The 13,677-nt window shown below is 41.8% G+C and overlaps 1 protein-coding gene across 1 annotated transcript; it reads left to right on the top strand.

The window, feature by feature from the left end:
• The first annotated feature begins 9,257 nt into the window (after positions 1-9,257).
• On the top strand, positions 9,258-11,866 carry LOC108814454 (carotene epsilon-monooxygenase, chloroplastic). Its single transcript, XM_018587030.2, has 9 exons — positions 9,258-9,878; positions 9,948-10,244; positions 10,340-10,537; positions 10,614-10,715; positions 10,815-10,955; positions 11,077-11,184; positions 11,263-11,345; positions 11,417-11,579; positions 11,685-11,866. Exons 1-9 carry the CDS (start codon positions 9,390-9,392, stop codon positions 11,712-11,714), a joined length of 1,611 nt encoding a protein of 536 aa, XP_018442532.2. The 5' UTR covers positions 9,258-9,389; the 3' UTR covers positions 11,715-11,866.
• Positions 11,867-13,677: the final 1,811 nt, after the last annotated feature.

Genomic DNA, 13,677 nt, shown 5'->3' with positions numbered 1-13,677 from the left:
ATATTATTAGCTGCAAAATAATGAATTTTTTAACAATTTTAAAACCGTCACAAAAGATTAAATCATAAACACTAAACATTATACCCTAAACCCATGGACAAAGTTTAAACCCATGGGTAAAAATCCAAACACTAAACCCTAAATTCTTGGATATACCCTAAACTCTCTCTCTCTCTCTCTCTATAATTTTTATTTGTGTTTTTAATAAAGTAATTATAGTGTTTTAGTTTATATAGTTGCAATATTATTGCTAATAAGAAAGGCAATACGAAAGTAAATGCAAAATTAGATTATGTTAAATAGATATCTTATAAGTTCGAAGTTTAGATATTTAACATTTTTTTTACTGATTTGAGACTTGGTAAGCAAGAAAAATATTTAGTAGGTAAATATGGTAAGCAAGAAAAAAAATTTATATTTTTTTAACTGATTCTGCAAAAAACTTAACATGCACAACGTCCTCGTATGTATTAAACAAAACATATGTGTTTTACAGAATCTGATCGATATTATTATCATGCAATGTTATCTAAGCCAATGAAGTAGTTGAACAAATGTGTTTTCTTGCATTGTACGTCTATTTAGCTTCTTTCTATAACTTTACTTGACAAAAAAGAGAAGAGAACCCTTTTATTAGTTGAAGCTGTTGTTTTGGTTATTAAACTTACGCGAAGAAGACACACATAGTTCTTTTTTTTTTTGCTTCAAAGAATTCATACAACATATAACTTACATACATGAAACATCAGTGTGCACAAATAACCAAACTATAGCATACAAAAAAATACATGACAGTCTATCAAACTTGACTATAATGTTACTGGTTCGTTCAATCCAATTTTGGCTATGCAGAGAAGCAAATGACTCCGAATATTACTTAAATAAAAACTATGGTTATACCATAGCGGCAAATGTTTGATCACAATGCAAGACTTCCTTTGAATGCAAGACTTCCTTTGAATAGCAGCAAATCACCATAGAAGCAATTGTTTCACCCACTTGCCTTGTCAAAATACACGACTTACTAACGTAATGCTTGCGAGAAACATGGAAATAAACATCAGCTCCACGAGCAGCTCGGTTCTACAAAAACATGAAAATTGTAGATAACTATGGTCGACCTATAAAACAACAAAAAATCAGTGTAGAGACTATGAAAAACATAAAGTTTATTCTTCGTAAACGTATCAAATCTTTTCCTTCTCTCTCTCAATCTTCCATAGTTACTCGGGACTGAAGTTTGCTCGTCCCTTAGCTCGCCCTTAGCTCTCCGTGTTTGCTCGTCCCTTAGCTCTCCCTGTTTGCAAACGGAAAATTCATCCGATTTGGCCTTCGTAACTGAAGTTCAAACTCATCCGCTTTGGCCTTCGTCCCTTAGCTCTCCCTAACTTTTGTCCTCCTCGTCTACGCTAAGGGCTGGCTCATCGATCTCGGGGTCAAGAACCCGCAACAGAAGACAGCAAGACTCGAAGGGAGAGAACGATGACGTGATGTTTCAAAGTGTTTCTGCTTCGTGGTGGTGAGTTTCGTACGTTCTTTATCAACATGCTGAGATGGGGATTCAAACCATAAGTTGGAAATGTAGTTGTTTCTACACGTTTAACGTCAACGCAGTCCGCGCATGAATGAAAAAAAAAACTGGATTCGTTTCTTGTAATGGAAGCAAATAAGGAAACAAAGCAAAGAATTAAATGTTCCGTTTTTCTTAAACTCGCTCACAGAGTGACACGTGGATCCGAGCCTTCTCATGCATTCTCACAAAAATCGTTTAAGGAAAGCCTTAAAAATGCTTCTCCTTTAATATATAGGGGATCACAGATCTTTGTAGATTAGTATGGATTTTATTTACGAGGTCTTTATAATCACTCCTCAACTACTTGTAAAGTCACGTTTAATTGAATACATATTTGCAATTGCAACAGAGCTATCTTAGCACTAGAGGATTATTCTAATCTTTCTTTGAATCTGTCGAGAGCATCGCCATCTTCAAAGACCTCCTTGTCTTGTTGAGAGTATCAACAGCACCAAGGAACCACTGATTCTCCGAGTTCTCTTCTGAGTTCTTGTTGGATCTTGTTACTAAGCTTCCGCTACTCTATCAGTTGGTATCAGACACGGAACGTTCCGGGAAATCAACTCAACTTGTGATCATGCCTCCAAAGCGAACTAACGATGCCCCACTTCGTGATACTCCTGAATGGGCTGAGTTACGTAATGAATTGGCGGCGTGGAGAGAAGACATTCAGCGTACGATTCAGATCTCACTACATGAGATGGAAGAGACCATGAATCAGCGCTTAGCAGCACTTAACCCATTGCACGCTGAGGAAGAAGACGACGACAACCCTTTTGCTCGGTTCGGCCCTCTGGGCAATCAACGCCGGCAGAACCCTCGTCGCTGAGGCTATCAATCGTGACCATCCCCCGGACCTGCGTTGGGAGACAGGTATCAAGATTGACATCCCTGAGTTTAATGGCGGTTCACGAGGAGAAGCTCTTCTCGATTGGTTGGTAACTGTCGAAGAGATATTGGACTTTAAGCGAGTTCCAGATGATCGGCGTGTTCCCCTAGTGGCTATGAAGTTTCGAGGGCACGCAGCGTCTTGGTGGAAACAGGTCAAAGTGACTCGAAGCCGTAACGGCAAGGCACCCATTAACTCGCGGGAAAAGCTTAAGAAGCACCTCCGTGCTACCTTTTTGCCGCTTAACTATGATCGAACCGTCTACAACCGTCTACAGAACCTCCAACAAGGGTCAAAATCTGTTGACGACTATGCTGAGGAGTTCTCTCTCTTGCTTACTCGAACGGAAATCTTCGATAGTCAAGAGCAACTCGTCGCAAGGTTCATCGGTGGTCTCCGATCTCAATTGCAGACAGCAATGGCGCAATTTGATCCCATGACGATCGCTGAGGCTCACCGTCTCGCAGCAACTTTCGAACAGCAGCAGAAAACGTCTCCTTGGGGTAATCAGTCTTCTCGTGCTCGTTCAAATGATTCATCAGCACCGCCTACCCAGGAAAAGGAATCGGACTCCGCAGTGCAGACGAATCGTTCAACGATACAGCCGGAAGATCAGAATCTGCGCCGTTCTACGCGTCCTACTAATATCAAGTGCTATGGCTGTGGTGAGACAGGGCATCGTTTATCAGCGTGTCCCAATCAAACAAAGCGAGGTTTTCTTGCTGAGAAAGGCAAGGAGGATCAAACTCCTGTGTATGATTCTTATGAGGACGAAGATGATGCTGATAACGAGAACAGAGACGGTCTTGAAACAGAGGGGGATAAGGGTCGTCTCCTCGTGGTCCGACGCTCCTGTACACTTCCGCGACGTCAAGATGAGCAATTGCTCAGGACAAATATCTTTAAGTCCACCTGCACTATCAGGGGTCGTGTCTGCACTTTCATTATCGACTCTGGCAGTTCACGCAATGTCATCTCCGACGACGCTGTGAATAAGTTGGGTTTGGTCAGAGAACACCATCCAGCTCCCTACACCCTTGGCTGGATCACTGAATCTAGCTGCGTGCGTGTTACTCAACGAGTGCTTGTTCCCTTCTCCATTGGTCCTCATTATAGGGATCACACCTATTTTGACATCGCACCGATGGATATAAGCCATCTTATTCTTGGGCGCCCATGGGAGTTTGACAGGAAAATCATACATGATGGCGCAAGAAACACATACAGTTTCATTTGGGAGACTCACCAAATAGTACTCACGCCTTCTCGCGATCCTGTTACTCCACCACCACCGCCGGAGCGTCCGCTAGCTCAACCTACAACCCTGATGTGTTCATACTCGGCGTTTGTTTCGGAACTACAACTGGAAGGCTTCGCCCTGGCTCTTTTTCCAGCTTCTGATTCGCGGGTTTCTACGCTGCAACCGGCTGCATCTTTGACTTCGGTTCTTAGTGAGTTTGAAGATGTATTCCCTGCGGAACTACCTCACGGCTTGCCTCCATTGAGATCGATACAACATCAAATCGATCTAGTTCCAGGGGCAACTTTACCAAACCGACCGCATTATAGGATGAGTCCAGCAGAGCATGAAGAGCTTCGCCGATAAGTTGAAGAGCTCTTACGCAAAGGACATATCAAGGAAAGCCTTAGTCCGTGTGCGGTACCGGCATTACTGATTCCTAAGAAGGATGGTTCCTGGAGGATGTGCGTTGGCAGTCTAGCTATCAACAAAATCACGATCCGTTACAGGTTTCCCATTCCCCGTCTAGACGATCTCTTAGATCAGATTGGTTCAGCCAAAATTTTCTCCAAGATTGATCTCAAGAGTGGTTATCATCAGATTCGAATCAAGCCTGGGGATGAATGGAAAACGGCTTTTAAGACGAGAGAAGGCCTGTTTGAGTGGCTGGTAATGCCGTTTGGATTGTCTAATGCGCCAAGCACGTTCATGAGGATAATGAATCAGGCCTTGCGACCCTTTATTGGTCGTTTTGTGGTTGTCTACTTCGACGATATCCTTATTTTCAGTACGACCTTGGAGGAGCACATAGATCATTTGCATAAGGTATTAACGGTCTTGCGCTCCGAGCAGCTTTTTGCAGCAAAACAAAAATGCGAGTTTGGAGTATCTGAGGTTCTTTTTCTCGGCTATGTAATCTCGGATAAGGGCTTATCAGTCGATGCTACTAAGATAGAAGCTGTCCGCTCCTGGCCAATACCCAAGACGGTCTCCGAGGTTCGAAGCTTCCATGGTCTTGCTTCTTTTTATCGCAGATTTGTCAACAATTTCAGTGCTATCATGGCACCAATAACTAATTGCATGAAGGAAGGGAAGTTTGAATGGACCGAGGAAGCATCGCAGGCGTTTGAGCTCATCAAGCAGCGACTTACTTCTGCACCTATCCTAGTCTTGCCGGATTTTTCTGCAACTTTTGAACTCCATTGTGATGCCTCTAAGCTCGGTATTGGAGCTGTCCTTAGTCAGAATGGCCGACCAGTAGCATTCTATAGCGAAAAACTTGCAGGCGCGCGTGGTCGTTACAGCACCTATGATGTTGAGTTTTACGCTATTGTCCAGGCTATTAAGCATTGGCGTCATTATCTGGTCCATCGTGAGTTTATACTCTTTACTGACCACGATGCTCTGCGACACCTTGATAGTCAAGCTAAGGTTTCTGCTAGGCATGCAGGGTGGATTTCGTACTTGCAGCAATTCACTTTCGCGATTCGTCATCAGTCCGGAAAGTCTAACTGGGTTGCCGATGCTCTGAGCAGGAGACATACATTGTTAACGACACTTCACTCCACTGTTCCGGGCTTTGCTGTATTCGCTGAGTTGTACCCTACAGACCCATTCTTCTCGCGGATTTTTGCAGAAACTTCGAAGGGTCCGTATGAAGATTATACTTTGCAGGATGGTTACTTGTTCAAAGCTACAAGGCTGTGTGTCCCAGAGAGCAGTCTACGGCTACAGATCATACAGGAACTTCACAACGAAGGGCATGTTGGCAGAGATCGCACGTTGCAGCTGGTGACAGAGTCCTATTTTTGGCCGACAGCCAGGCGGGATGTAGAACGCTTGGTGGAACAATGCCGCATTTGTCAACAAGGCAAAGGCAAGGCCTCTAACTCCGGCCTTTATCTCCTGTTGCCAATACCGACGCAGCCGTGGACTGATGTTAGCATGGATTTTGTCCTAGGCTTACCATGGACACAGCGGGGTCACGATTCGATCTTCGTTGTGGTAGACAGATTTTCGAAAATGGCACACTTCATTGCCTGCAAGAAGACCACCGATGCTGTTAGTGTTGCGACTCTGTTCTTTCGCGAGATTTACAGGTTGCATGGGCTGCCCACTTCGATTGTCTCAGACAGGGATACACGTTTCCTAAGCCATTTTTGGCGTTCGTTATGGAAGCTACTGGGCACTTCGTTGGATATGAGTACTGCCTACCATCCGCAGTCCGATGGTCAGACGGAGGTCGTTAATAGGTTGCTGGGTAACCTCCTTCGTTGCCTTGTTGGTGACAATATACGATCATGGGATTTGAAGCTGGGTCAGGCTGAGTTTGCTCATAACCACGCCATTAATAGGAGTTTGGGTCTCTCTCCGTTTCGTGTCGTCTACGGAGTTATACCTCGTTGTCCTCTTGACTTGGCAACAACACCGGATCGCACACGCCATCATGGGGAAGCAATTGACTTCCTTGAAGAGCTTCAGTTAGTACATCGACAAGCGCAGGAGAATCTGACTTCGTCTGCAGCAAAATATAAAGCAGCAGCTGACACTAAGAGACGTGAAGTTCTCTTCTCACCAGGGGATCTTGTGTGGGTGTACTTGACTCGTGACAGGCTACCTTTACGAGAGTACAACAAGCTCAAGTCAAAGAAGATTGGTCCAGTGAAAGTTCTTGAACGCATTAACCCGAATGCGTATCGCGTGGAGCTCCCTTCTCACTTACGAACTGCAAACGTTTTCAACGTCAAGCATTTGTCACTTTTTCATGGCGAGCCAGACCATCCAGATTCGTGGACGAATCCTTCTCCACCCGGAGGAACCTGATGTAGCGTATGAAGCCTCTCTTAGGCCCATCGGTTTTACATTTTATTTAACTATAGTTTGTGTTTTGGTTTTAATAGGATAATCACAGATCTTTGTAGATTAGTATGGATTTTATTTACGAGGTCTTTATAATCACCCCTCAACTACTTGTAAAATCACGTTTTATTGAATACATATTTGCAATTGCAACAGAACTATCTTAGCACTAGAGGAGTACTCTAGCTTTCTTTGAATCTGTCGAGAGCATCGCCATCTTCAAAGACCTCCTTGTCTTGTTGAGAGTATCAACAGCACCAAGGAACCACTGATTCTTCGAGTTCTCTTCTGAGTTCTTGTTGGATCTCGTTACTAAGCTTCCGCTACTCTATCATTATGCCTATGAAGTATTGTAAGTTGTATGAGTTAACCTTGAAGTCTATGAAGAAGAGAACCAGGGGAGTAGAACTTGAATATCTCTTCCCTCTGTCTTTCAAGCTCATTGAGCTTTTCTTGCGCAGTTGCGACGTTAGAATTCTGCAACGTTACAAGAAGTGCCACCAAAAAAACGTAAGGAACTATACCACAAAAGCTTATTAAATATAGTGAACTGAACAATGAGATATGGTTATTGATACTCACTTGCTTTCTAGGCTCCATTATCTGTGACTCCTTCTCAAAGTTCTCTCCTGTTTACATTGGGATCATGTCAATGTCAGATTCCTGGGTGAAACCGAAGTTATAACATGAACAACAGAGAACTTACTAGCTAGCTGCAATGTTTCTCTGCGGAGCTCATCTTTGAACTAATGGACAAAGACAAAAGTGAATGATCTCAATACATAACGAATGAAGTTACACTAGTAAAACTAAAAATAACAGTCAGAGTTATCTATAAACACAAACTAGACTGTTTATAAGACTTGCATTGTTCTGGACTATGACTTGGTCAAGAGAGTAGAAATTGCTGATATGCATCTTTATCATAGAGAAGTTTCCTGAGCTCGTCATCACTATAGAAAAGGTATACAAGATTCTAAAACCACAACACAGGATAGGAGCTTACCAAAAATAAAGAAAAGAAAGAGAGACGAACCTTTTTGACGCGACCGCGTCTTTCGAATATAAATGCGGGATTAAAATAACGATAAATAAATATTAGCGCAGCGGGAATAATAATAATAATACGGATAATAAAATCCACGTCATATCATAAAGTCAAATACAATACCATAAAGTCAAATCCGAAAATAAACATTCGAAATATAAATAACAACAAAAGCCCGAAGGTCTGAAAATAGAAAGTAGCGTAAACGATAGAAGTCCGAAGGCCTAAAGGCCCAATAACGATAAAAGATAAAACGATAAAATGATAAAGCCCACGAGCCCAAATAGTAGCACTAGTCCGATATGATCACTCCTGCTCATCGGTCTCACCTGAAAGAGGAAAGAAAGAGGGGTGAGCAACAGGGGAGTCGCTCAGTGAGGTATGGAATGCTAAACCGCAAAGCACAGACTTGAGTAAATAGAACTCCCACTACAGAAGTCTAGTTCTAACATGAAACAAACACGGTGCCTATTACACCACACAGAACAAACAATATATGTCTAGTGCACTTAGACATGCTACAACCAATGCGATGATAGCACATAGATATACTCTCTGCACCCCGCATTTCCTCATAAGGATATAGATATATACACTCCATTTGCGTCGTAATACAGTGGTCCAAGCTGTACCCCGCTAACCTGATGGCGTCGTAAGTACAAACGTCTCTGTACCCCCCGCAACTCTCCACAATCATAGGCGTCGTAAGCACAGACGTCATGTGCCCCCGCCAATCTCCTCAATCATAGGCGTCGTAAGTACAAACGTCTCTGTACCCCCGCCAATCTCCACACATGGACTCGCTTATATATATATTTACATATGTATAACAATTCTTAGCATCAATCAATTCACTCAATTGTTAAATCCTCTATTATCCTATTTCCGGTTTAACAATCAATAATAATAAACAAACAAGACGATCAAACAGACTCAATTCACACAGACATATCATGTTTCGAGACTACACTACGATAGGAAGAATTCTATACTGGTACGGGATTTACGGAATAGACCCTCACCTTAGCAAATGAAGAGAAGTGGTATATATGAACTCCAGCTGCTCAAATAGACTCCAAATCTGAAACCACGGCAAAAATTCGAGTCAAAACGCCTTTCGAACGACTCAAAACGGGTGCCTAAGGAAAAGTCAACCCGCTGGTCAAAAGTCAACCCGGTCAACCTTTGACCAAAAATCAATTTGATTTAACCAATTGGTTTTGCTTAACCGATTTCAAATTGATTTTAACCAACGGTTCATCTTAACCGAAATTCAATTGATTTTAACCGTCCGGTTTACGCTAACCAACCCTAACCAAATCACAATTGATTTAAACCAATCAAACCGACCGGTTAACCGAGTCACCGAGTTGACTCACCGGGTCGACTCAGCCGAGTTGGCCGAGTCGCCGGCGAGTCACCGGTGGCGGTCAACGGCGGCGACGGCGGAGGGCGGCGGTGGCTTACCGGTGGAGGACGGCGGAGCGGCGGCGGAGGACTCGGTAGAATCACGGAAACTCGAGACTTTACTTTTGTACTTTGTGGTTCGTGACGGGCCTTAATGTTCTGAAGGCCCAGATAAAAGGGCCCATATTTACCTTCATAATTGCACCGTTTTGTTTCACCGTCTTCCTTATCCACACGCTTAACGGCTCGCGTTGTTACACATATAATAACACAGAGTCGAATGTTTCCGAACCGAAGCTTCGAACAGAGCTTCATCAATGGGCTAAAAACAGAGTAACATCATTTGTATATAAACATTTTACGAGAGAGAAAGATGGAGTCTTCTCTTTTTCTTCAATCCCACTCTTCTTTCTCGTCGTGTCTCTTCACAGCAAAGTGTAAACCATTCCCCTCTCCTAAACCCAGATCCGTCTCCATCAAAGCCTCCATAGAGAAACCAAAACCAAAACCCAAATCCGAAACCACATCGTGGGTCAGTCCCGACTGGCTCACATCACTCACTCGCACCATAACCTCAGGACAAAACGACGATTCAGGTATACCAATCGCGAGCGCGAAGCTCGACGACGTGTCTGAGCTTCTCGGAGGAGCTCTCTTCTTACCACTGTACAAATGGATGAACGAGTACGGACCCATCTACCGTCTCGCTGCGGGTCCTCGTAACTTCGTGGTGGTCAGCGATCCAGCGATCGCGAAACACGTTCTCAGAAACTATCCAAAGTACGCTAAAGGGTTAGTCGCTGAAGTCTCCGAGTTCCTTTTCGGGTCGGGTTTTGCTATCGCTGAGGGACCTCTTTGGACGGTAAAGATTCTCAAATCTTTTTGAGGCTTCTGAGTTTTGTACCATTTTGACCCGTTTGATTCTTGTTAGGCGAGGAGAAGAGCTGTGGTTCCGTCGCTTCACAAGAGGTACTTGTCTGTGATTGTGGAGAGAGTGTTCTGCAGATGTGCAGAGAGGCTTGTTGAGAAGCTACAGCCTTATGCATTGGAGGGAAAAGCTGTGAACATGGAAGACAAGTTCTCTCAGTTAACTCTCGATGTTATCGGCATATCGCTTTTTAACTTCAACTTTGATTCACTCACTACCGATAGTCCTGTGATTGAAGCTGTTTACACTGCTCTCAAAGAAGCTGAGCTTCGTTCTACTGATATTCTACCCTATTGGAAGGCAAGTTTGTCTTTGTTTCTTGTGTTGCCACAACAGACTTGGATTCTTGTTGAGGCTTTATGTTTTTTTTTTTTTTTTTTTTTTTTTTGTTTCAGATCGATGCATTGTGTAAGATAGTTCCCAGACAAGTGAAAGCTGAAAAGGCTGTGACTTTGATAAGGGAAACAGTTGAAGACCTCATTGCTAAGTGCAAAGAGATTGTGGAAAGAGAAGGAGAAAGAATCGATGACGAAGAGTATGTGAATGAGTCAGACCCAAGTATCTTGCGGTTCTTGCTTGCAAGCCGAGAAGAGGTTTTTAACTTTCTTTCCTCTGCTTTCATCATTGTTGTTAAATGCAAAACTGATGTTGGATTGTTTGGCTTTTCAGGTGTCAAGTGTGCAGTTACGGGATGATCTTCTCTCAATGCTTGTTGCAGGTCATGAAACCACTGGTTCTGTCCTCACTTGGACACTTTATCTCCTAAGTAAGGTAATATTTTGGCATCTTCTACACTTCTCTAGGCTACTTAAAAGGAAAAGAAAAAGGTTCTCTCTTATCTCATTGATGAGTAACTTTTTTCTCGAACAGAACCCATCTGCATTGGCGAAAGCACAAGAGGAAGTAGACAGAGTTTTGGCGGAAAGAAACCCTGCTTATGAGGATATAAAGGAGTTGAAGTACATCACTCGTTGTATTAACGAGTCTATGCGTCTCTACCCTCATCCTCCTGTAAGCAACCATTCTCATCTCTATATAATAATAATAATAATAATAATAATAATAATAATAATAATAATAATAATAATCTTCATGAACTTGAACTCCTGGTCTTTGTTTGTGTTCTTGGTAGGTCTTGATTAGAAGAGCTCAAGTTCCAGACATCCTTCCAGGGAACTACAAGGTTAATACAGGACAAGACATTATGATCTCCGTCTATAACGTCCATCGTTCATCCGCGGTAACGTTTCTTTCCCATAGTAACATATGAGGGGAACCTTTCTGATCAGCTAAACCGGTTGTGTTTGCTGTTCCAAAGGTGTGGGAGAAAGCTGAAGAGTTTCTGCCTGAACGTTTCGAGTTAGAAGGACCGATTCCTAACGAAACAAACACAGATTTCAAGTAAACTTAATAGTACACATGTTATGTTATTAGATAGGTTAAATATGGCTAATGATTTTTTTTTTCATCAGGTTTATACCATTTAGTGGAGGGCCTAGAAAATGTGTAGGTGATCAGTTTGCATTGATGGAAGCCATAGTGGCACTTGCGGTGTTTCTCCAGCGCCTAAACGTTGAGCTTGTTCCTGATCAGACCATCAGCATGACCACTGGAGCTACCATACACACCACTAATGTATATGCCAACGTCCTCGAACTCGAGAGATTAATAAGAGTTTATGTTTATTTTAGAATGATTTCAGTTTTGTCTGATGGTTTTTTTTTTTTTTGGGTGTAACAGGGATTGTATATGAAGGTGAGCCAAAGGTAAGCTAGAAATGTGGAAGATGAAGTTTGAATCTGTTTTCATCTGTATTTTATAATTATTGATTTTTGTTGTTACCATCATGATTCATTGTAGTTACAACTTTTGCTATATGCCTTAACAAGCAAACAATAAGTGATAAAGAGTTGGATTCACTCCTTGATACTTCCATCTTCCTGAATACATCATCCATTTCCTGATCCTTACTGCTTTTCCAAACGTTTCAATGTAAGTGACAACCGTCAGGGAGAAGAACATTCTCTGCATGAAATCAATAACAGAGCTCATCTTCTTATGCATTCCAGCTTTACCAAACCTAGTGATGTCTGGCGGCACTCCCATCAGCTGGAACCGGTTATACCAGCTCTCCAACTCCCTCATATTCCATTTGCTATGATCCAATGATCGAGCTAAACGTGAAAACATTTGGAGTACAATCTCTCATCCTCAATCATATCAGTCAAAACATTTTCCATCTCCTCAAACATTCCTGCCTTTCCATACCCTTCAATAATAGTATTGTAAGAGCAATCCTACTGAAGGGTTCTAGTTCCAGGTATTCCTATTGAGGGGTTTTAGTTTTAGGTATTTAAAAATACATATATGTGTATGTAGATATTATATATAGGTAGTTTCAGAATTCTAAGCTTTACGGAAAACCTAATCCAAAATATCTAACATATTATATATATGTATAACTGCAGAATTCTATATAATACATATATGTGTATTTTTAGATATCCGGAGCTAGAACTCTTCAATGGGGTTGCTCTAAGTAATTGTGATATATATAAATTTGAACTTATGTTTTGTGGAACCTATATGCATATCCATTATCATATTTATTTTGTATAAATAGATTAAAAATTACTTAGATTAACAGAAATAAAAGAAAAGAATTTAAAGATTAACAGAAATAAAAGGGAAAATGTCAAGATCTATTAGCATCCAACTCCAAGATACAAAAACTCAAGAACGATCTGAAAACCAGATCAAACCGACAGAGTTTGTAGCTTGCAACCACTAACATATTTCATATATTGGCTTTGAATGTAATGCAATTTAAAAGCAGGAGAAATGAAAATTAATTAAAATGCAGATTATACTGCATTTATTTGCCATTCAACATTTAAATGCAGATCATTCAATTTGTAGTCCAATCTGCATGCAGAACATTTTTTCAAAAGAAATAAATGATCTGCAAAAACCATGAAAAATCGTTGGAATTTATGCAGAGGGCCAATCAATGAAGTACTATTTACTCTTTTTTTAATATTAATTATTAATAAACAGTCTACTTTGTACATCTATTTTTTAGATACTATAGTTCATTTATTATTTTTTTTTTTTTGACAACATCAAAAACTAACTATGATCTATGCTCAGCTGATTCGGAGAACCAAACCGGAGGCATAGAGTCGACATAAAACATAGCAGAAGGAGAACATCTGGCACCACGTGCTAGCTTGTCCGCCACTAAGTTGTGCGCCCTTGGAATATGTCGAATCTTGAAGGAAGGGAAGAAAATCTTACTTCGCTCGAACTCCTCCAATTGTGTAGCAAATGCTGGCCACTCTCCAGGTGATGACACCATCTTCACCAGTTGAGAACAGTCTGTAGCGAATACCACGTCTGAGAAATTAAGAGTCTTCATGCACTCCATCGCCCATATCAAAGCCTCGCATTCGGCATGCAAAGCAGATAAGCTTCTTCGGAGGTTCATTGCTCCCATCAACTTCTCAGTTGATCCATTCTTTTTGTATAACCACCCCTGTCCTGAGAATTTGTCTTGTGCTCTCCATGCTCCATCAATAAAGCAAATCCTTAAAGAACCCATCGACATCCACTCCAAGGATGAAGTATTGTTCGAAAGCTGAGTAGGGGTCGTCAACTGGGCTTCCGCCCACACCGCTGCTTCTACCTTGGCTATTCGAAGAATTTCTGGTGGATCCATTACTTTGTTAGTATA

Source organism: Raphanus sativus, chromosome 7, assembly GCF_000801105.2.
Source record: "Raphanus sativus cultivar WK10039 chromosome 7, ASM80110v3, whole genome shotgun sequence".
NCBI classification, from domain to species: domain Eukaryota; kingdom Viridiplantae; phylum Streptophyta; class Magnoliopsida; order Brassicales; family Brassicaceae; genus Raphanus; species Raphanus sativus.
This window is presented reverse-complemented; position numbering and strand designations above follow the sequence as displayed.